The 25,184-nt window shown below is 38.2% G+C and overlaps 1 protein-coding gene across 5 annotated transcripts in view; it reads left to right on the plus strand.

Annotated features, from left to right (window-relative positions):
* Positions 1-25,184, plus strand: part of ALG9 (ALG9 alpha-1,2-mannosyltransferase) — a 99,007-nt gene that overhangs the window by 22,536 nt on the left and 51,287 nt on the right. For 4 of the 5 annotated variants that reach the window (XM_019941902.3, XM_019941901.3, XM_019941905.3 and 1 more), the window contains exons 9-13: positions 6,768-6,890; positions 9,597-9,751; positions 12,408-12,537; positions 13,524-13,671; positions 14,831-14,960. In XM_019941902.3, coding sequence (XP_019797461.1) covers positions 6,768-6,890; positions 9,597-9,751; positions 12,408-12,537; positions 13,524-13,671; positions 14,831-14,960 — 686 coding nt within the window. Of the gene's footprint in view, positions 1-6,767; positions 6,891-9,596; positions 9,752-12,407; positions 12,538-13,523; positions 13,672-14,830; positions 14,961-17,091; positions 18,613-25,184 lie in introns of those variants that run through there. The other variant, XM_073808218.1, reaches the window with a different exon arrangement.

The following is a 25,184-nucleotide window of genomic DNA, read 5'->3' on the forward strand; positions in this document are numbered from 1 at the left end:
GCCAGTTTAGGATTAAGAGAGGGAAAAAAGGGAATGCCTTTAGTCTGGGGTTGGTTCTCCAATTTCCGTCCATCTCCATCCCTGCCCTTTTTTTTTTTTTTTCCCCAGCCAGCCCTTGAGCTTGTTTTGGGTTTTTTTTGTTTGTTTTTTTGGGTTCTTTGTCCCCTGAGGGCATTTGAGTTAGTGACCACTACAGAGGGATAAGCTAGAGATCTTTCTAATGAGATCAGCCAAGTCAGTAAACATTTTATGAGACAGTTTCTCATTAAATAAGTATAGTTTCTTCTGCCTTAATCTTTTGAAGGTCTTAGAGCATTCTGTATATGTGACTGTCTTGGGCTCTGCTATGAAGCAGGTTAATATTATTTCTGTGTCTCTTACCAATTTCACCCACGCCCATCATTTTTCTGTGCCACTTTGCCAATAGAACCAACAGATTGACTGAGGAGAATTAAAGTAAGCATATAAATGAGATTTAATTGGGCCTCCTGGGATTTGGGGAATGTTGTCATTTTAGATGGCGGGTAATAGGTTAAAAATAAACAGTGTTTTGTTCAGTGAATTGAATCCACAAACTGCATAGTTAGAGAATAATTGCTAAGTGAAGGAATTTTAAAAGGCTCTTTTATGTGGCTCCAAGATCGCTGAGACTATGAGAAAAAGCCCCAATTTTAAGCTTTTGCCTCTAGATGTCTCCCTTTATCTAGGGAGAGTTGCGTGTTTTTAATTGCCCATTGTTTTAGTTTACTTGTAAAACTTCAGTTGATTCTACAGGACAATAGAAGGGGGGACTGTCCTCCTACATCCAGATTGCATATTAGAAATTGATTTACGTGGAACCTATTGGAAACATAATATACATTATATATAGGTGAATAAATTGTGTTAATTTGAGTTAAATTTTGAAAAGTTGGCTTCTCCACCTTTTAAATGGGTTATTACATATTGATATTCTGACTGCTTATTTATAAATAAAACTTTGTGTGAGAGTATATGAAAGTTTCATAATTTTTATAGTCCTCTAGATTGATGAGGATTTTACATCTAGAGATAAGCAGGTTGGTAGGGAGAATAGGAAAGAAAGAGTAAATTCTGACCTAAGTTTATGTTTCTAGCTTAACAGTGGGTAGGTTTTAGGATCCAGCGGAGCAGTGGCCAGTCTTTCTCTGCATGTTGGCATCTGCTGTTCATTTCAGCCAGTGTTTTATGGGGAAGAGTCCTTGGGTCTCTGTTCTGCCAGCTTTAGTGAACCTAGGTTAGCTTCAGTTCAGATTTTGCTATTTTGGATGTGCAGGAGCTGATCACTTTCCTAGTGATAGAAAAAGCTTTGTTGGGACAGAGGGAATTGTTGTACTGGGTATCAACAGGACTGATTGCGGGGCTGTAGTCAGCCAGACTTTAGGGGGTTGTTCCTTGATGGTAGAATTTTTGTGCTTTTCCCTCATCTTTGACAAATTTTCAGGGGTGTCTGATTTCCATGTTAACTCCATTTTGCTTTAGCAGACTTACAGAGAATGTTTCTTCCATTTTAGGAGTAGGTAGTCTTTGTGTATTCTAGGTCTTCAGTAAAGATTTCTTATGAATGAATGAATGAACAAATTCTGGAGTACCTATCAGATTACATAAGTGCTCTGATCACTATTATGTCCTAGAACTAGATACAAATTAAGAACAATAGAGGTGAAAGTAGTACTTTACCATTGTCAGCTAATTTTGTTGAGTCCATTCAGTAAATATCAAAGACTTATATGCTGTACAGTTGTCAGACAGCCTGTTTTTTGTCATGGAAACTCTTTCACTTGTTTGGCACTTTTTGGCATCATTTTGACTATTTTCTAAGAGTCTCCTGCTTAAAGTGCTTTGTTAGCTATGGTAGGCACATAGTTTTTTTTTTTTTTTTTAAGGAAGATGTTGGGGGTAGGAGTTTATTAATTAATTAATTTATTTTTGCTGTGTTGGGTCTTCGTTTCTGTGTGAGGGCTTTCTCTGGTTGTGGCAAGTGGGGGCCACTCTTCATCGCGGTGCGTGGGCCTCTCACTGTTGTGGCCTCTCTCGTTGCGGAGCACAGGCTCCAGACGCGCAGGCTCAGTAGTTGTGGCTCACGGGCCTAGTTGCTCCACGGCATGTGGGATCCTCCCAGACCAGGGCTCGAACCCGTGTCCCCTGCATTAGCAGGCAGATTCTCAACCACTGCGCCACCAGGGAAGCCCAGGCACATAGTTTTTTATCTGAAAATTTAAAATGCGTTGTGCTGATAGTTTTTGCATACATCTAGTGTTGTCTCTTACATATAAGAACATAATAAGCCTATAAATACTTCTTGAATGAATGGATAAATGACTTCAGCTAAAGAAACATTGAATCAATTGCTTTTGAGCATTTATCATGTGTCCTCATAGAATTTACTGTCTAATAAGGCTGCAGACACATGAATAGATAATTACAGTCCAATCTGTTATGTGCTACAGTGGAAAGATAGGGAATCAAAGGAGCAAGTTCATCTGGTAGTATCAGGAAAGACTTCTTAGAGGTAGTGATCTTTGAGCTGAGCCTGGAAGGAAGAGAAGGAGTTTGCCGGGTAGGCACCATGCGGGTGCATTGTAGAAAAATAGAATTTCAAGTGTAGGGACTGCTGAGACAAAAAGATTGAATATTGAGTTCTTTTTTAAAAACTTAAAGTAGTTTCACAGCATTAGCTGAATTTTAGGTAGGAACTACACAGGCATGAGCAAGATAATTTCAGTCTCTCCATTGTGATTGTAATAATGGTCCCCAACTTATGATGGTTCAACTTAGAATTTTTTTTTGACTTTATGATGGTGCGAAAGCAATACACGTTCAGTAGAAACCATACTTCGAATTTTGAACTTGGATCTTTTTCCAATAGGCAGTATGATATCTCTCGTGATGCTGGACAGTGGCAGCAAGCCATACCTCCCAGTCAGCCACTCCATCATGAGGGTGAACAATGGAAACTCATACAGCCATTCTTTACCAGCAACCATTCTGTTTTCACTTTCAGTACAGTAGTCCATAAATTACAGAAGACAGTCAACATTGTGTTATTAAATAGGCTTGGAGTTAGGTGATTTTGCCCAACTGTAGGCTAATGTAAGTGTTCTGAGCATGTTTGAGGTAGGCTAGGCTAAGCTGTGATGTTCAGTAGGTTAGGTGTATTAAATGCATTTTTGACTTACGATATTTTCAGTTTATGATGGGTTTATCAGGACTTAACTCCATCATAAGTCGAGGACGATCTGTAAATATTTATTCTCTCTGTTGTTTCTGGTTTTCAAAGGGACCTTTCTATACTTTCTTGGCCAGATAACATATATTAATGACACATTCCAGACCTGGGCTGACTCTTGACTTTTGAAGCCAGGGGAAAGAAATAGTTTTCACAACTATTACTTGGATGAGGTAAAGAATACTTGGCATTTAGGAAATTTAGAGTAGTGTAGACATAAAGTTGCAAAGTTGTAGGGGAAACATCTCTATAGGGTCAGAGATCAAGAGGTGAAATTTAGTGTTGCAAAAAGGAAAGTGACTGGGCTTGGCACTGATTTTGCCTCTTTCCCTTGTAACATTTCAAGTCCTCAGATGTTGAGGTTAAGTATTTTTGTGTGTGAGTGAAGAGCAGTGCTGCTGTCTGATGAGCAGGACACAGGCCCGGAGAAGGTGTGGGAGGACAGGTGTAAGAAATGCTCTCCCCTCAAAAATAACAGTGGGTCTGCTCAAGGATGCCACTTGGTGGCCTAGGATGTGATCCCTGCCTGTTTGTGTGTTTTATCAAATCTGTCAGCTCACAGGACAGGAGATTTCAGAAGGTAGGGGCTGGTGTCCTCTATCTAAAGGCCCACAGTTTTCCATTCCTGCAGCGGCAGAGGATGAAGCCCCAGAGGAGTCTTTTGGGGAGTGCTCAGGGTCACCTGCCAGCCACAGCTGTTCTAGAGCCTTCCCTCTTTTGTTAATCATTTCTGTTGAACCTTGGTGGCTTTTTCTTCTTGGTGGTGCAAATTTGACATTTATAAGGATGATTTACTATAATTTAGTTCCTAGAGTTCTATAAAATTGTAGGCCTATAAAAGATTCCAGATTCCATTCAATCTGTGGAACAATAAACATTATCCCCTCTTCTTTTAGCCTCTTGCAAAGCTCCCTTTAGCTCGTTTGAATGAAAGGAATTGAGGCACTTTCCATAAAGAGGGAGATAGGTGAGTCACTCCCTGCAAAGACCCTGCTTCCAGCTTCCTTTCACCTTTCATTTTGCACCAGTTAAATGCTTAGCTTCTCATTCCGACACATTTTTTCTACATAGTTCAGCTTTGATATTTTCTGAGAGCAGCGCTGAATATCTCCCTGGAAAGAGATAAAAGTTTTTACTCTTTGAAGGCAGATGCCTCATCAAGTAGGGGAGGACACTGGCTAACAGAATTCACTATTTTTGTCCCCTTTTGCTCTTGTTTTTAAGACTGTTGTCAACTTGAACCTTCCCAAATCTTGACTTATCCCCCGATTTTTACCCCATCCTTCAGGGAAGTAACAGTCTTACGAAATGTTCACAGCCTAACTGTGAACTTGATCTATGAGCTCCTAACACATAAAAATAATTGAGTTTACCAACTTAATGCTTTTGGTTCCACATCTCAGAGTACAGTGTACCTTGGTAAAAAGATACCCCTAACAGGAGGGCATAGTAAGTTGTGGTAAAGACAAAAAGACTAAAGAGCTTTCCTGAAAAAAACGTATATTTGCAAAGATCAAAGAGAAAGAGGCTTTTTTCTTTTGATGTTTCGCACCTGTAGTAGATGATGTGGAAGGTGATCTCCTTTCCTCTAGTCACTCTGGTTTTTCTTCTCAGGGTCAGATTTCCAGAATTTTGTAAAGAAAAAGGTGGGTCAAGGTTGATAGCATTGCCACCACACTGGCAGTCAGGAGAGGATTGTGCAAAAACTTACTTCGCTGGAAACTGGATGTCTAAAGAACTCAGTTTAGGAAATGTGTTGTTAAATAGTAATAAAAATCCAGAGAAGACGTGTATTTCTGTTTTGAAAATAAAACCATCCATTAGTTTTCTATAACCCAAAAGGTTATTTGTAGAGAATACAAGATATAAATGTCTCTAATGAGCTTGGCCTGGGACAAAATCTCTGTTCCTGAACAGTCCCTATCATTGTATTTAGACAGGAAGGAGAGAGCTTTCCCAAAAGGTGACCCACGATTGAATTTGAGTCCTTCCCTAGGGTCCCCCTCTTCTTCTTCCTCCTCCCTTAGATGTTTCTAGCATTAAGGGTTTGGTTTCTAATCTTATTTTGCTGTGCAAGCTGCAAAAATGTCAGGCTTTTCTGCCTATTTCTCTGCCTTCTGATTACCCTTTTAAGCAATGCTGATTGCAGTAAATTGCTGTGGTGCAACGCGGGTGTCACAACACACAGTGATTAAAACCCGCATGTGTCATTCACTGCCTGATTGAAGTAATCACATGGAGGGGAAGAGCAGATGAAAAACCTGCTAAATGTGCAGAGGGGGGCTTTTTCTCATCATTTGGATTTAAGGATTTTGAGTTAAAGAATCAAAACTTGTGTGAGTAAGGCTTGTGTTTTCAGTCATTTTGTTTCATTCTGAATCCCCAAAACTTCCGAGCAGGGTCTGGGTCTCTGAACATGGTTTTCCTAAGGAAAACAAGTTGTTGCTTTTTACGGAACACAGGGGACCTGTATACACACTATCAAATAGTGGTTGAGTGTATCAAGGGGAAGGATGCTAGAATGTAACTAGGAGAAACAGGTAGGAAGGAAATGGGAAAGGCCCTAATAACTCAGCCCTGCAAGACTGCAATCCACCACGCCCACCCTCCCCCAAACTCTGTGCCCCTACTTCACGTGCCAATTCAAAGTCCAGGTTGTCACCTGGGCTTCTGACTGACCAGCTGTAGATTAGTTGTCCCGCAACCCCCACCTCAGGTTCAATCAATTTGCCAGAGTGGCTCCCAGAACTCAGAGAAACATTTACTTGTGTTTACCAGTTTATTATAAAGGATACAAGCCAGGTGGAAGAGATGTGTAGGGCAGAGTGTTTGGGAAGATAACGTGGCACTGCCGTGCTCTCTGGGTGTGCCACAGCCCTGTGGGCTCCTCTGCCTGTTCACCAACCCAGAAGCTCTCTGAACACTGACTGTCCTTTTGGGTTTTTATGGAGGCCTCATTACATAAGTACCATTGCTTGAATCATTGGCCATTGTTGATGAAACCCTGTTGCCAGCCCCTCTCCCCTCGCCAGAGAAGGGGAGGACAGGACTGAAAGTTCCAACCCTCCAGTCACTCGATTGGTTCCCCTAGCAACTAGTCCTCATCCTTAGGTTACCTGGGGCTTTCCTGAAGCTCCCTCATTAACAGAACAAAAGACACCTTTATTCCTCTCACCACTTTGCAAATTACAAGGGTAATTTTAGGAGCTTTATACTAGGAATGGGGGTGAAGACCAAATAAATACTTCTAATTATAAATCATTGTGTCACCACTAAGCTATTTATGTTATTTGGTGGTTCTGAAAAGTATTAGTTCCGTTTGGGCTAGGTATAGTGGTCATGATAGAAAATACAGCTAAATATTTGAAACCTGATTTCTAAGAGGGGGGCGGCTTGTGGACTCTCATACACATGAGGCACTGGATCATCAACATTACTTGAACAAAAAACAGTATGAGTCAAGCTCATACTGGTATTGGAGGCATCCACTAATGATTTCTTATCTCGTTATCTCCCTCAGGTACAGAGCCCTGGTATTTCTATTTAATTAATGGATTTCTGAATTTCAATGTAGTCTTTGCTTTGGCTCTCCTGGTCTTACCACTGACTTCTCTTATGGAATACCTACTGCAGAGATTTCATGGTGAGTGGCATAACGGATGATAGACTTGGTGGGGCGTGGGAGGGAAGAGAAGTAACAATGGGTACCAAGAAGTGAAAAAGAATCTACTTACTTGATTCTCCATTTTCTTCCTATGGAAATGTTTGGTTTATTGCATTTTCCATTTGTGTTCGTAGATTATTTAACTTATGTTGTTAACCTGTGTGAAAGTTTGGTTAATAATTGCAAGTGAGGAGTCTGTATGATTTACAGAACCACCTGGAGAGGCAGAAACATTTATAAAATCTTGGGAGATAAGCCTATCTATACGAGTCTTCTGTTTTTTAAAGAACTGTGTGTTGGCATGCAAAATTGCTTAAGATAATCAATGCTAGAGGCAAACATTCTCTGGGAAATTCAACCAAAAATTTGAGAACTAAACCATATAGAGGTTCCCCCAAATTGGATGCTTGTTCTGATTCTGTATTGCACAGCCAGTGTTTTCTCAGGTTGTCATGGCTCTGGATATGTAGTGCCCATAGTTTCTTTTATGGAAGACAGATCTGAGCAGAAATGCATCTGAGCTTTGGAAGGAGATTTAACTTCAGACTTTTTAGTCTGATTTGGATGCCATATGATCCCTCAGTACCATTCCCCATTCTGCTTTTCTACTATTAATGGTTTATAAAGACTTCACTGTGTTCATAGAATATGAAAGCAGCCTTCAGAGTCACTTTTGTTTTGTTTTAGGACTTTCGTTGTAACATAACCGTGATGCCATTATCCTAACAAAATTAACAGTAATTTCTTAATATCATCTAATACCCAGGTAATGTTTAGATTCCTACATTGTCTGAAAAATAGCTTTTTATAGTTTTTATAGTTCTTTATAGTTTGTTTAAAGCAGGATCTAAACAAGAGTCATATAGTGAACTTGGTGTTATGTTTCATAAGCTTTTTTAGAGGTTCCCCCCTTACCTTTTTCCTCCTGGAGATTTCTAAAGAAACCAGGTCATTCATCTTGCATAGTGTCCCACATTTGGATTCAGCTGTTTGTCCCCTCGAGGTATTAATGTATTCCTCCATTCCTTGTATTTCTTAAGGATCATTTTTTCTTTTTTTTTTGAAAAGTAACTTTTTCCCTGACTATAAAAATATTTATGCTTGTGGAAAATTTGGAAATGCTTGTGATATAAGTATAAAAACAGTAAAAATAAAATAAAAATAGTATATTAAGCTGTTCTCTAAAGTATGAATCCAATTTTGGTTTAAAAGTGTGTAATGTATCCACATGTCCACCTAGTAACTAGTCCCCATCCTTAGGTTACCTAGGGGCTTTCCTTTATACTTTTTAAAATACTTTTTTAGTACTTTTCTTCTGTTTTTTTCTTTATTTTTTTTTTGTATTTTATAATGGAAACAATCTTTTTCAAAAGAGGAAACATTAAGAAATAAAAATAATAAAAGAAAAAACGTAGAAAAATATAAAGAGGCAGGAAAGAAATTACCCATTATCTCATCATGTAGTACAACTGGTTATAATTTTGTACATTTTATAGAGGACATTTCAAAATTTTAGGCCATATTTTTAAAATGTATTCGTTAGCTTTTAAGATACAGAAGAGGAAGAGATTGTTTACTTATAGAAGACAGATTTTTTTCTTATGATGAAGAAAATTCCAACCTAAAATACCTCCTGGAAAGGTATAAGTCCTAAATTATAACCTAAAATCTCATGATAAAATCTTAGAGTGAAAAGTTTAAAAGATAAGGTTGTTATTGCAGTTCAAGAATTTTTATTCCTAAAGAGTTTCTGCAAAAGCACGGATAACTATGGAGCACAGTTAAACATTGCTTAGTTGGGCTTTGATGACAACCCTGATCTTTTTATCTAAATTTGCTCAGTGTAGACATAATGGACACCAGGGGGCGCTATCTATCTACCCTAGGCCAGTGATTCCTGCGCACTTCTTGTTGTCACTAGTATAAGCACAGCAGGGGATGCCTTCACTGCAGGTTGCAGGTTTATCACTCAGTGTTCATGTACCTAACCACAGGAACCTTCCAGTAGGTGCTTAGGTCTTAGTTTTCATTAAATTCCTTTAATTCTTTCACATGCTTTTAAGTACACCTTGACTTTAATTTTGTGATACAGAGTGGATGGGTACTGCAGAACAGGAGAGAAAACTTGATCAGTAAACTTCCTTTAAGAGTGTTTTTATATTTGCTTTGAAACAAACTCTGTCATTTGTAGCTTGAGGAAAACCAGTGATGGGTTTGAGAATCCTACTTTTTTCCTTTTCTTTGATCTATAGCCATTTGGTGTATAAGTAAGATTAATGCAGTAAACAGAGCATAGGAATTAAAATACAAGAAATGAATTTATGTTATGCTTTTGGTTGATCTCAGGAACTTTTAGTCTTAGTGGCAGGACTCATTAGGAAGAGAAATCTGTTTTTTCTTCATCCAGTGTAGAAATTATTAAGCTCTATTACGCATTCACCTGTTCTAGCTAAATCCAGTATTGTGCCTTCCTTTAAATGTTGGACCTCTTGGGAGGGCTAAGGAGTATATACCTCTTTCTACTTGACTCCTTTATTATATCAGAGAAAGTGTGAATACAAGAATTGAAACATTTTATTGGGTGCCCTAGGGTATACATCCCAGTTTGAGGTCAAGAGAACATTGAAACTAAACATGCTGTTTTGTTCTAACATGGTGAAAGGTGGATATTTTTCTGTCTTACAGTTCAGAATTTAGGCCACCCATATTGGCTTACCTTGGCTCCAATGTATATTTGGTTTATAATTTTCTTCATCCAGCCTCACAAAGAGGAGAGATTTCTTTTCCCTGTATATCCACTTGTATGTCTCTGTGGTGCTGTGGCCCTTTCTGCACTTCAGGTGAGTTTCAGGGAAATGTATATCTGCTTCATTCTGTTTCACTTTAAATCGTTCATAAAACTTATAGGCAGGGCTTTCCTGGTGGCGCAGTGGTTGAGAGTCCGCCTGCCGATGCAGGGGACACGGGTTCGTGCCCCGGTCCGGAAAGATCCCACATGCTGCAGAGCGGCTGGGCCCGTGAGCCATGGCCGCTGAGCCTGCGCATCCGGAGCCTGTGCTCTGCCACGGGAGAGGCCACAACAGTGAGAGGCCCGCGTACTGAAAAATAAAAAAAAAAAAAAAAAAAAAAAAAAAAAAAAAAAAAAAAAAAAAAAAAAAAAAAAAACTTATAGGCAAATTACAGAATGCTTCCCCCTAAGATATTTTATCTGTACATTACACCTGATACAGATATTATAAAGCTTTATGTATTGATTGCTTAAATGTTGCTTTGACTCTTATTTGCTGATTACGTATTTGCAGTGTTAATTTGTGTGTTAATTTGTCTCTGTTGCCAATAAGAATCCAATTGCTATGAAAGGAATTTTTTTAAGTCACTGAATGGGCCTAGCACAGAACGGTGGAACCACAGCAGAGCTAATGGAATGTGTACTCTTCCACTACAAGACCTGAATGAAACTGGCTCAAGTGTTTGGGATTACATCAGGCAGTTAGCAATGTGGGACACTTTGTAATCCTGGCTTAAAAACCTGTCCAGGTCAATTCCCTGTCAGAACTAATCTTGAATATCTCTGTAATTATGGCTTCAGAAGCGCCAGACTCTTTTTTTTTTTTTAACCTCTGCTACCATTTGCAGTTAGCAGAAGAAGAATAATTAGGGTGATAGTTTTTTTCTAGTTTTTTTTCTTAACAGATTTATGTTAAGATATAATTCACAAACCATAGAATTTACCCATTTAAAGTGTATGATACAGTCTTTTTTAGGCTATTCACAGATCTATGTAAGCCTCACTGCAGTCAATTTTAGAACATTTTTATCACCTCAAAAACCCTGTACCCTTTAGCTGTCGTAACCCCCCTTCCATATCTCCTCAGCCATAAGCAACAGCTAATCAATCTACTTTGTATCTCTATAGATTTGCCTATTCTGGACATTTCATATAAATGAAATCATAAAATATGTGGTCTTTTGTGACTTCTTTCATTTAGCATAATGTTTTTATTTTTTAAAATAAATTTATTTTATTTATTTATTTTTGGCTGTGTTGGGTCTTCGTTGCTGTGCGTGGGCTTTCTCTAGCTGTGGCGAGCGGGGGGGCTACTCTCCGTTGCGGTGCCTGGGCTTCTCATTGCGGTGGCTTCTCTTGTTGCAGAGGACCAGCTCTAGGTGCGCGGGCTTCAGTAGTTGTGGCAGGCGAGCTCTAGAGTGCAGGCTCAGTAGTTGTGGTGCACCGGCTTAGTTGCTCTGCGGCATGTGGGATCTTCCTGGACCAGGGCTCGAATCCGTGTCCCCTGCATTGGCAGGCGGATTCTTAACCTCTGTGCCACCGGGAAGTCCTAGCATAATATTTTTAAAGCTCATCCATGTTAGGATGATAGTTTTAAAAAATAATTTTAATTATAAAAGTAACTGAACTTTATTGCAGATAATTTTTCTTTTACCACTTTCTAAATCAGTCCTACTACCCTAACAAAATCTCCTTCTAGCATTTTTGCCGATCATATAACAATCTATTTTGATTGTAACCTAAGGTTCATGTAACTTTACATCCCTTTTAATATAATTATAACATTCTCTATATTGCTATATCTGTACCCATCATTTTAATAGCAATATAATATTCTAAGGTGGATATAATATACAACATTATTATGTAATATACTGAATTGGTTATATATAATGATTAGATATAATTTATGTTAAAGTTTAGATTGCTCACTTATTTCAATATTGTAAATAATGCTAGGGTAAATATCTTTGTTTAGGTATTTGGATTGTTTGCTTAGGAGAGATTCCAGAAAACATGAAAGGGATCCAAACATATTTATGGCACTTGTTATGTATTGCAAAATTGCTTTCCAAAAGTAGTTTCTAGTCTAGGAGGGAAAGAAGGGAGGACAGAAATCTCATGGGAAGGTGTTCAAAGGCTGCAGAACTCATGCAGGTGTGTATATTGTTAATGATATTCATCTAGTTTGTGAAGTAGTTTAGCAGATAATTAACAGAATTTTCCTAATATTCTATGTGAGGAATTCTTTTTTCTTTTTGTTTGGTCATGAGGCATTTTGTTGTTGCTAAAAACTTAGATGAAAACTTGTTAGTAAGGAAAGTGAAGGTTAATAACTAGTTATATCAGAATAGATTGAGATACTTCATATATCAAAAAAACCTAGGAAAAGCATTTTTGTTTAAATATTTTTTAAAAATAAATTATTAGGACTTTAAGCATTAGGGAAGTATCCAAATGATTTTCCTGTGAAGCTAGTGAGATTTCATTCTTGGCAAGCCCTCTGGCTAGGCTGATCTACAGACAATTGAGCAGAATTTGCTTTAATGTGAGAATTTGGAGTGGGTACTTCACTGTTTGCTACTGCTCAGACCCTTGGTAGAACCTCTTTTTCTGCTTTCTTCCTCTCAGTTATGATGATGTCTTGTGATTGTGTATATTTTGCAAGGTGTATCTTTTTTTTTCAATAACGTTTTCTTTCCTTCTAGAAATGTTACCACTTCGTGTTTCAGCGATACCGCCTGGAGCATTATACTGTGACATCGAATTGGCTGGCGTTGGGAACACTCTTCCTGTTTGGGCTCTTATCTTTTTCTCGCTCTGTGGCACTGTTCAGAGGTAGATGTACTGAGAATATCTTAACCTGTACTCACAAGGCACTATTCCTTGGTTTTGCTTGACCCATGATTGTTCGGGTTTTTTTGCTTTTTTTTTTTGTTTTTTTGCGGTACGCGGGCCTCTCACTGTTGTGGCCTCTCCCGTTGCGGAGCACAGGCTCCGGACACGCAGGCTCAGCGGCCATGGCTCACGGGCCCAGCCGCTCCGCAGCATGTGGGATCTTCCCGGACTGGGGCACGAACCTGCATCCCCTGCATCGGCAGGCGGACTCTCAACCACTGCGCCACCAGGGAAGTCCCCCATAATTGTTTAATACAATTCAGCTTAAGCTGCAGGGGGAGGACTTTTCTACAGGGAGAACCTATGGACTTCATATTAAGATTGGGGGCTTGGCCCCAATTGAGCCATGGCTGCTGAGCCTGTGCGTCCGGAGCCTGTGCTCCGCAACGGGAGAGGCCACAACAGTGAGAGGCCCGCATACCGCAAAAAAAAAAAAATAATAATAATAAGATTGGGATGTGACCTCTGTACCTTAGGATTGAAGAGAAGATTGAGAATGCCTTTTAGTGTGATTAACTATAAACGTCTTCTCTATTCCTACTAATTTTTTTTTTCCTTTTAAAGGATGAATTAAGGAAGCCTTAAACTTAGGATGCAAATTTGGGGCTCAAGTCCCATGATTATATTCTTTCTTATAATCATTATTTGGATCCAGAATATTGAAATGTGCTCAAAGAACGTGAAATTAAAAAGGTGGAAGGGTATAGAGAAGGGCAAGAAAGCAAATTATTTCTGGCAAAAATAGGGCCTCTGCTTTCATCATCTTCCTGACTGTAGAAGTGTTTTACACCGTAGAGTGGGCTTCCTGCTGGGGTTGCGGTGTACCTTTCACATGGATCACAGTGGGACATTAACACGCATTATAATTAAATGTCAGAATCTCATCTCCCTCATCTTTGGCTTTCACAAACCTTTCTCCCTTCCAGGGTATCATGGGCCCCTTGATTTGTATCCAGAATTTCACCGAATTGCCACAGACCCAACCATCCACACTGTCCCAGAAGGCCGACCTGTTAATGTCTGTGTAGGAAAAGAGTGGTATCGATTTCCCAGCAGCTTCCTTCTGCCCGATAAGTAAGTTGCCCTTTAATTCTCAGAGTTTTAAATCAAGGTGTAAAAATAGCAATCCTGTAGCAATGTCTTCTTAATTTTTCCTTCATTTTAGATTTTTCACAAGTTTTTGAATGATTTTCCATCTCAGAGAGCTGTGGGAACTGTGCTGGGCACCCATGGCCTGTGTTTGGTAGAATGAGTGCTGTGTCCGGTAATGCACCCTGCACTGCCCTTAACCACAGAGGTCTGGGGACGTCTGAAGACATTTTGGGCTCTGGGCTTCTGCTAGTGGCTCTTCCTAAGGATCCATGTTTAAATTTTTATAATGAACTGATATCCACTTTTAAAAGTGGTTTAGAGACTCTAGGTTTCTAGAGTGTTTTTAGAGAAGACATATTTGTCGTCCGACAGCAGTGGACATTCTCTACCAATGTATGGACACTGGGAAAGCTGTGGCTAAGACCTTGGTACCACTTTCCTCGATGCTGTCTGTTGTTGGATGTGATAGCATAGGCTCTGAGTTCCCTTGTATTTGCTTCATTTGGACAGAGAAGAGCCCTATTTAGGGAAAAGGGAAGTCAGGTTAAGATGAGTCATGTTGCTCCATTTGGGGACTGGCTTCAGCAGCTTAGCTGGTGGTAGTATCTTTTGATTGATAAAGATCCTGTATCAGTCATTAATAATTAATTAAAACTTGTTTTTTAAGCCTTAACTTTAGCATTTGCCTTTTACATTTGAAATAGTTTCACAACCAAAGATACTTTTGAGGATTACTCAGGAACAAAGTACTTTTCCCACAGTGAGTTCTTACATTTCACTCTTTTCTCTACACACCTGATGAATTTGCTTTAATTTTGATAAGTCCCTCTGATTACAGATAATTGGCAATAAACTTTGATGTTTCTCTTTTGATGGTATGATCACTATTGCAGATTTCACTGCTAAGAGTTGGTGAAATGGGTTGAGAGACCTCTAGTTGAAAATTTCTCAACGATTTTGGACTGAATTGTGACCTCTGTCTCTATTCTCTCTGGTTGAGGTTTTAACAGAAACATTTTGTCTCCAAGTGAAATGTTTTTCACATGAAATTTTTTTTTTTTTTTGCTTGTGTATTTCAAGTACATTTGGCAATGTGAGCCCCCTGTGTTTTTCTTATTTTCCTTATTTGTGTTTCTGACAGTTGGCAACTTCAGTTCATTCCATCAGAGTTCAGAGGCCAGTTACCAAAACCATTCGCAGAGGGACCACTGGCCACCCGGATTGTTCCTACTGACATGAATGACCAGAACCTAGAGGAGCCATCCAGATATGTAAGGGCATTATTCTCCTTTTACTACTTTGAAAAGAGTTCTACCCTTAAAATCTGTTGGCATACATAATAGAGCATTGATGAAATGGGACTTTTTTAGAAAGTGATTTCTTTAGGGTGAGGGATATAACGACTTTTGTTGAGAAAGGATGAACAGTATCATTTTTATTTTCAAATGACCTCCTTAATTTTCTATGTAAAATATACAATTCAACATATTTTCTAAACTGGGCTGGAAAATTTCCTATGTTTAATTCAAATCATCATCTTGAAACACATTCTGCAGCTCTTATCACTCCTTGGTCCATTAAAATGCTTCATGGGGAACTTTCAAGTTATAGGTGGACCTTTGACGTAATTATTAGTATACTCTGGTTTTAGCAAGTGGACAGTCAGTGAAGGCTGTTCTCACACTGAGTCCATGAAGCAATATCTGCCAGGGCCGTGCTCTTCTACCCACTCATCTTTACGCACTCGGAGATCCCATGTGGATTTCATTTCAGTTCCTTCGAAAGATGACACTTTTGTCATTTGATACCTGTAAAATCTTTGATTGTGGAAAAGGTGAGAGCAATAAAGATAATGTTCCTGGTTCCCAGAGACAGTAAAGGACTATTTTGTAGAATTATTAGAAAACACATTTTTTGGCAACGTATCTGTTAAGAAACATTTAACAATTTAAATGTCAAATACATTTCATTTAGATTTTCTTATGTCATATACTTTAAGTGAAATATCAGGACGTTCAGTTCTCTTCCAAAGCAAACCTGCAGCCACAGCTGGCTTTTTGTCTCCCGGATTGGGGCAGGTTATACTTCCACGGAGACCCTCAGGGTTTATGAGTGAGATTCTTACTGTGTGAACTTTCGCTTATAAGCTATGAAAATGGACATGATAAAATACAAACTTGGCTTGGCTCCCTGAGAAGGTGACACATGTATTCCACTAAGTGACTTATCCTGTAGCTTCCTTCTAACTTAAACCTCTGATTCCTGTAACAGTGACAATACCCCTGGGCAGTATGTTCTGTTGCTAGTCATTTTTATTTTAGCTGCAGATATTCTCCTGAGAGCAGGCTTTGATGTACAGGGGATCACTATGGGGACACTGGATAGTCAGAAGGGTAGGAGAATACACTGTGATAGGGGGAGGATATAATAAATTCAGAGTGTTGTTGTCACAGCTGTAATTTGGGAAGAGATAGTATAGGGTAGTAAAAAAAAAAAAAGAGCATGGACTTTGGAGTCAAGTAGGCCTGAATTCTAGTCCCAACTCTGTTGCCTACTTTGATGACATTGGGCAAATTAGTTAACATCTGTGTTTAATTAATTTCAGTTTTTGTCTGTGAAGTGGGAATAACCATACCTACTTTTGGAAGAAATAATAGGAGATTGGATATCATATCTCTCTGTCATATATAGCATAGTGTTTGGTACATAGTTTTTCCCACATATGTTCTTAATTTGATAATGGTGTATTTGATGGATTAATTTTATTGCTCCCCAACTTGATTTTTATTACAGTCTGTCCAGATTCAGTGTTGCTTTTTCAATCCCAGTGACTTTGCTTATCTTGGTGACAGTGCCTGGACTTCCCTTGTCTACCTTTTTATACTATCAAAAGTCTTTCTCTCTGAAGCCTTTCCCAACTATTAAAGTCCACAGTGGGCAGTGTCCTTCTTTAAATGCCTTAAATATTTATCTGTATAACTCATTTAGCCATTTAATTTTGTTGTCTTACGCTATTTAAATATTTCTGACGTGTATGTCATATTTTTCACTATCAGATTGTGAGTGCTATGGAGAGAATGACTGTACCTTATTTCTTTTGTATTCACCATAGTGGCTAGGATAGTGCTGTGTATCTAGTAGTTAGCCTATACATGCTTTCTGACTTGAGAGATGAATATTTGTCATTGTTGAGATAGTGATATTGAGAGAAAGCTGGCTATAAAATCTTCAGTGGCTTACAGGCACATGGAAAGATGCTCAGCATCACTAATTATTAGACAAATGCAAATCAAAACCACAGTGAGGTATCACCTCACACCAGTCAGAATGGCCATCATCAAAAAGTCTACAAATGGGACTTCCCTGGTGGCGCAGTAGTTAAGAATCTGCCTGCCAATGCAGGGGACACAGGTTCGAGTGCTGGCCCGGGAAGATCCCACATGCCGCGGAGCAACTAAGCCCGTGCACCACAACTACTGAGCCTGTGCTCTAGAGCCCGCAAGCCACAACTACTGAGCCTGCATGCCACAACTACTGAAGCCTGCACGCCTAGCGCCCATGCTCCGCAACAAGAGAAGCTACTGCAGTGAGAAGCCTGAGCACCTCAAGGAAGAGTAGCCACCACGTGCAGCAACGAAGACCTATGCAGTCTGAAAAAAAAAGTCTACAAATAATAAATGCTGGAGAGAGTGTGGAGAAAAGGGAATCCTCCTACACTGTTAGGGGGAATGTAAATTGGTGCAGCCACTATGGAAAACAGTATAAAGCTTCCTTAAAAAATTAAAAATAGACTTACCATATGATCCAGCAATCCCATTCCTGGGTATATATCCAGAAAACACAAAAACTCTAATATGAAAAGATACATGCACCCCAGTGTTCATAGCTGCACTATTTACAAATAGCCAAGATATGGAAACAAACCAGGTGCCCATCAACAGACAGTTGGCTTAAGGAAATGTGGTACACACACACACACACACACACACACACACACACACACACACACACACACACACACACACATCCAAATATTGCCATTTGCAGCAACATGGATGCTTAGTGAAGTAAATCAGACAAATACTATATATCACTTATATGTAGAACCTTAAAAATAATACAGATGAATACAAAAACAGAAATAGACTCACAGACATAGAAAACAAACTTAGAGTTACCAAAGAGGAAAGTGGGGGTGGGGAGGGACAAATTAGGAGTATGGGATTAACAGATACAAACTACTATATATAAATAAGCAACAAGAATTTACTGTGTAGCACAGAGAATTATATCCAATACCTGTAATAAACTACAATAGAATATAATCTACAAAGAAAAAATGGAATTACTGTGCTGTACACCTGAAACTAATAAAATATTGTAAATCACCTATACTTCAATTAAAAAAAAACTACAGTGGCCTGTTGTACATTTCTTAAGGTTTGGTCACAGGTTGTCTCTGGTTAGATCATATTTCCATGTTCTCCACTACCAGATACTGTTAAATTTAAGTGACTATATTAGCTTTACCCAAAAGGAGAAGATTTTCTAGAATACCTGTAGGAGTCACCAAAATGCTGGCTGGTAAAATCAGGGACAAACAGGTCCTCTATGTGTTCTGAGTGTGTAGTGTCTGTCACTGTGCTCATACACCTTTCTCTCTCTGGATTTTCCTGCATGGTGGGGGAAGTGCCCTTCAAATCCAGTCCACTCACCTTTGATACTTTGGAAAGAGACACTTGATGGCTTACTGTGAATTCCACACAAACTATGATCAGGGATTAATTTCTTTCAGTTAACTGTTTAAAAAGGTATTTGTTTTTCTTTGATGATAAAAGTAATAAACACTTGTGTAAAATAATGAAAGCTATCAATAAAAAAAATCAGCTATAATCAAATTACCCCAATATTAAATCACTGTTACCATTTTGATGGTTTTTTCTTTCACTTTTTTCTCTTGCATTCATATATGTATACGTATGTAAATAAAAATCTCAATTATTTTGAAAAATAACATAGTTCTTTAAGAAACGGTGCCAGGATCAAGACTAGTGACCAAATAATTTTGGTCTCACATTTGGCCAAAATGTGAGAGCACACGTTGTTGTACGTTTATGTTTGTTACTTCTGGTATCAGCCCTGGTTTTAAGTATGGGTTCATTCAAAAAGGCAAAATAATTATGTTCTCTGTCTTTCCTGAGCATGCTAAATAGCAGCATTATTTTTATTTGCCCTTTGGCTCTGAGTGACAGGTTTTAGCCAACTCTTGGCTTCAATGCTAAATGATGTGGTCTGTCTCCTATTCCTAGTCTGAGTGGAAACTAAGAAACATGCATGACCTCCTGTATTTCCCTATGCTCTTTTACCTCTGAGTTTATCAAGAATTAGGAGTGAGTGTTTGTAAAGGCTCTTGATTTCTACTGTATTGTTATAACTATACTGCAGCAATAATATTTTTTCGCTGCATATTCTTTCATGATAGATACTGAGTAGCTATTGAACAGGTGGTATTATTCAATGGTACCTGCCAAGATTTTCTGCCAGAATCAAGGTCTGAATTTAGAAGGTACATTCAGTGTCTCCTCTTTACTTCTTGACAAATCCAAATATTTGTTCACTGTTTCAAGGTGAATGATAACCTTCTGTTTCCAAATCTGGTGTCTGATGTGGGAGCTGCTTAGTCAGTGGATGGAGTTTGGGGTAAAAAACACACGTTCAGGAGGGATCTTACAGATAAAGACTTTTCCCTGACTTTGACTTAATGCTTAAGCAGATTTTCAGGAAGCTTTTCCATCTGTTACCTTTGAAAAAATAAAACTGGTCATTGATTAATTTTTTTCCCAAATAGTAATATAGTCAGTTCTGCTTTAACGTGATATACAATTGCCAAAGATAATTGTGTGGAAAACCACAAGGCTTGTGGGAAAAATGGAGTTAGGGACACAATACTCAAAAACTTTGTCAGTGACACATAAAAAAGATAGGAACCTAATAAAAACCGTGGCATAGTTTTATATATGTTAAATGGCGAAAAGTACATAAATGCTACAATAATATGGCAGTTTACCTTGAAGAAGACCTCAGGTTGCTTCTTGAAGTGGCATTGGGAGGGCTGCAGCTTGTGAAATAAGGGTTATTTGAAACATGACAGAAAGCTGTAATACCAAATATGGATGATATGAATGGGTGTGGCTCATAACAGGCAGTGAACGGAAGAAGCTGGGAGATAATTTGAGTGTGGGCTTGTATGCACTTTGTTTATTTCTGGGCTGATTGGTTCAACTGGGTGTAATTTTCTGGATTCATCTAGTTTTTCTTGTGGATTAAATGACACATAAGCAAACACAGAAATTGAATTGTGCTCACATTGTTCCCTAATATATCAATTGCGTTGGAACAAATTTGCATTTTCAAAACAAGTGTTACAATAGAACTGACTGTATATTCTTTTTCTTCTTTATCCCTGCCTTTACCATTTAACCAGTGGGAAGAATTATGGTTTTGGAAGGGAACTTAAGGTATCATAAAGTTTATGATCTCTTCTTTTTATGGGTGAAAAAAATTGAGGCTCAGAGGGGTGGTAACCTGACAAAGGTTAGTCTTAGGATAAGAAACTTGGTTTCAGGATTCTTCAATATTCTTTTCACGCCTCCTCTTACTTCCAAGTTTATACCATATGGTGTATCACTTGAATATATGTTTTCATGCAATGGTTAATTGTTCTTTCATGTAACAGGGCTGAATAGACATCAAGTGGTTGAGCATTACTTTTTTTTTTGGCTGCGCTGGGTCTTCGTTGCTGCACGCGGGCTTTCTCTAGTTGTGGTGAGCAGGGGCTACTCCTCGTTGTGGTGCACAGGCTTTTCGTTGCGATGCGCAGGCTTCTCATTGCGGTGGCTTCTTGTTGCGGAGCACGGGCTGTAGGCACGCGGGCTTCAGTAGTTGTGGCACGCGGGCTCTAGAGCGTAGGCTCAGTAGTTGTGGCACACGGGCTTAGTTGCTCCGCAGCATGTGGTATCTTCCCGGACCAGGGCTTGAACCTGTGTCCGCTGCATTGGCACTTGGATTCTTAACCACTGCACCACCAGGGAAGTCTGAGCATTACTTTTTTAAGAAGTTACTTTCCATTTCTAGAGCTCTATTACATGTATGCCAGGTACTTTATGTAGTAATCAAAAAAAATGATTGGGGTCTTCTCCCTTTTCTTTTTTCTCTCTTTCTTCTTTTTCTCTCTTTTAATCATTTCTCCTACCCTTACTGGAAGTCCTTATTTGAGGAGAAAATTAATTGCCCTGTAGATAGCGTTACTAATTTTTATTAGCCTTGAGTAGCAGAGCAAGCATATTAAAATTGCTGTAATATGTGCAGTAGAATAAGATTGGAATCCACTCTGAATTTAAGTTAAGGCTGTTCACAATTCTTCTTTCAAATTAATTCACTAGTATCCATTGTGTTGGCATTTAGAAATGAAGTGATGTTTTCATGATCTTTAGTGATTGAATGACCCAAAATTTTTACCTGTGAGTTTACATTTTTATAGTGCAGTAAATTTTTACTTGTGAATTTAAAGATTCATTCAATAAATATGTATTTAGCAAGGCTTTATGGGAGACAATAAAACTATACGACAGCCTATGCCTCTGGGTGACAACTACTTTTTAAAATTTAATTTTAGTATATATCAAAGAAATGAAAATCCCCAAAAATACTTGGAATCTTTCCCTATCAGATGTTTCCTCCTAGGCCCCACTGTTCCTATTTCAAAAAAAAGGGACTATCATAGGATAATATTGATGCCTGGCACAATGATGTAGTGGCAAGAGCACTGGGCTGGGAGTTAGGAGAGCCTATGATGCTTTTCTAGAATTCAGTGAAGTATATTTTATTCTTGTATGATTTTATGAGTTTCTAAGACCCTTGAAATAGGTTTGCATCTCTCTCATTTTCTGTAACTACATCTGAAATCCAGTTGCAGTGTTTAGATTTCAGCTGGTCCTGTTTTGTAATCAGATATTTCATGGTAGCAAATCTTATCTTGAAACATGATTTCTGGGCCACATGACCTCATGACCAGAGATGGAAGTCTGTCTGCTGTTTCTGTCCCAGAGGAGGTGGGTATCTGTGTCATGCTACCTGAGTGTGATGTTTGAGAGTTGAGAAGACATGGCTGCAGACTCTATCCCTGGCAGAATCTCTGCAACAGCTGATGAGGAAAAGCTGTGAGAATATTTATTATTGCCCAATCCCCTTGGCCCACTCCTGCCCCAACAAAACGCACACCTTTTATTATTGATGTCTTGATCTCTGTCTCAGGCCTTTTATTTTCTTCTTAGATTCTATATTTTTGTTTACATCTGAGGTGGCATTAAATTGTCATCCTTAATATGTAACATCCTTACATCTTCCTGATAAGATGTAAACAATGTGATATCGATTATCAGTAAATTCGTTTGAATTCCCCTCCCACCACCTTTCTTTTTCTTTTGGTTTAGAGGTGCCGATATTTTCTTCTTCAAAGCTTCTAGTGGATTGTTAGAAACTGAAAGAAGTCACATTTCCTTCGGAGTGATTCTTAAATGCTTGTATTTTACAAAGTTTTATACTAAGACATATTTTTAGCTTCGACAGCTGGTTGATATGTAGCCTGTGACTAATGAAATGAAACACATTTTTGTTTCACGATCATGTGTTAATGTCACCCTACAATTTTGTTATTTTTGATGCAAGAAAGAATGATTAAATCTGAAGAAACAAAAAAATGAGCTATTTGGTTACAATTTAAGTTAAATTTAAATCCAGCTTTTTGATTTTTGAATTGTATATTATGTGGTTATGGAGTGTGGTCTCAGATTTTGCACTGAGACATTGATAAAATTGAGAGAAGAAACTATTCTTTCTGATTCTCTTAGAACTAAGGGGCAGTAGTCACTTGGTTTTACCAGGGATTCAAACTGAGAAATCTCAAACTATAAATAGTCACAGTAAAATAGAATATATAGCATGATCCAGATTCTATGAAGAAAAATCTTTATCTCCAAAGAGAAAAGCCTGGAACATAAACTAACAGGTTGATGTTGATTTTCTTTGGGTGGTAGGATTATAGGTGATTTTTAAAATGCATTTAAAAAATATTTTATAATAAATCATATTTTACTTTCATAAGTTAAAAAATTACCATAGATATCTATAGATTACTATAGATATCAAATCTTTGAAACTACTAAGATCTCTGGTAGGCTTTACAAACAGTACTTGGCATGCAGTCAACTGACCTCAGGTTTTTGTCTTTGAGCACAAGAACTGCCGACTCAAAATTGAGAGAGAGATTTTCTATTAAGTAATTTTTGCCTCTTAGCCTTCTGGCCTCTTAAGTCATTTCAGTCATTATATCTGTGACTACTTTTGCTGCTCTTTCTGCAAACTAGATCTAGATTGCTTCAAAGAAATAAATTTGTTTACCTATTGCAAGCTATGAGGAAAAAAAATTTTTTTTAATCTAAAACTAAAAGAAGATGTTGCTGTGGCAAAGAAACTATATAAAGTAATATGTTCAATTCTTCCAGACAGGAGGGGAGTTAAAGAATTATATAAAAATGTAAATAAAATTAAATAATTTGCCTACTGTTGAGGTTTGGACAAAAGGCCTTGTCCATCCAGTGAGTGCCGGAGACCACCTGTTGGCAGGTGCATCCCCAAGCAGTCCTAGAGCACTGGCTAAAAAGACAGTGACCTGTAAAGCTTATCAGCACAATAACAGTGATCTCCAATCCTTTGTCATCTTTTTATTCTTAATTATTTAAAAATGTTTCTTATTTTGTTCCTTCTTTGTTTATTCGTCCACTCATTATTTAACTTTTTATTGTTCTAGACTATGTGCTGAAGATGCAAAGTGACAAAAAACATAGTCTCCTGTCATTTAAGAAAAGTCCCTAACAAGTAAAAAAGGAAAGAAAAAATTTATGGGGATAGAAAGGAATTTGGAAAACAATGTAAGAACCAAAAAAAAAATTTAACTTCTATAATTAGTGTTCCCTGATAGGTTAAAAGAAAAGTTTGGGGACCATAAAACAAAAACATGTTTTGAGAAGGGAACAATCAGAGAATAAGAGTTCCTAGAAATGAAAAACAAGATAATAGAGATTTAAAAAATCAATAGCATGATTAGAGGACAAAGTTGAAAAATCTTCCATACAGTAACAATACAAAAACAGAACAAAAAAACAAAGAGATAGAAAATAGGAAAAGGAAAAAAAACCAGAGAATCCAGCATCTAGCTAATAGGAGTTCCAGAAAGAGAGACCAAGTGAAATGGAGAAAAGAAAATTGCCCAAGAAATAATGTGAGAAAATTCCCCAAGAACTGAAGGACATTGCTTTTCAGATCGAAAGACCCCACAAAGTGTACCTAAAATGATGAATGAGAAATGATTCATACCAAGATGTACTAAGTACCAAAAGAAGTCAGCATGTATTATTATTTGATAATTGAAACATCAAGAACTACCAGAAGAAAACATTGGAAGAGTTGTGAGTTGTTGCCTCTGGGAAGTGGGACCAGGGAATAAGAGTGTACTGCTGTTTTTCATAATAAGCTTCTTGTACTACTTAAATTTTGAACTATGCACATACATTATTTTGATAGACCTAAAGATGAATTTAGAAAAAACCATAAATCTTTCCCTCAGAGTTTAGTAGGAGAGGCAGTTCTAAAATATTATTCAGTAGTATAATGAATATCATAGTATGCTGTGGGAGCACAGAGGAAGTAGGAAGCACTCTTCCTACTTCTCTATTTGGGGGCAGCTTCACATAAGAGGTGGCAGGGGAGCTGGGTCTTAGAGGAAGATCGAGAGTTCTCTGGCAGAGGAAGGAAAGTGTACATTTCCGTCAAAGGGAACAGCACATGCAAAGCCTTGAAATATGAAAAAACATCGAGTGTTCAGGGGAAAAGAAATGGTTTGAAGTTTCGAGATTTTAAGTAATTGGGCAGAGCATTTTTAATTTCTTACTTCCCTGTTTCATTTATTCTCATTATCTATGTGTGTGACTGTGTTCTCTTATAAATTATACATTTATTTAAGGACAAGAGTTCACGTACCTCCACAGTACCTCACTCACATAGGGCTTATATACAGCAGATCATTTAAAAAATTTAACTAAAATACTCAAATCGCCCTTCATTTAGTCTTCTTGAACTGAAGAGAGGCCTCCGCAGACCCTGATGATAGTAGAAATTTAGACTAACTAGGATTTGAGCACTGTCATTCTTCAAGGTCTGGGTATATAGTCCAGTTAGTGTACTAGGTTACAAGCCCCTGGAGGGCAGAGATCATGTCCTTTCCATCACTGCATCACCCACATGGCCCAGCACTGACAGATACTAATTGAATGAACCTTTTCAGTATTCATTAACAGATGCCAGACTGAAAGAAATAAATGCTTCTGCTTCCTCTTGTTTTAATAGTGAGATCCTTAAATTACCAAAAACCTGGATTT

Source organism: Tursiops truncatus, chromosome 8, assembly GCF_011762595.2.
Source record: "Tursiops truncatus isolate mTurTru1 chromosome 8, mTurTru1.mat.Y, whole genome shotgun sequence".
Taxonomy (NCBI): domain Eukaryota; kingdom Metazoa; phylum Chordata; class Mammalia; order Artiodactyla; family Delphinidae; genus Tursiops; species Tursiops truncatus.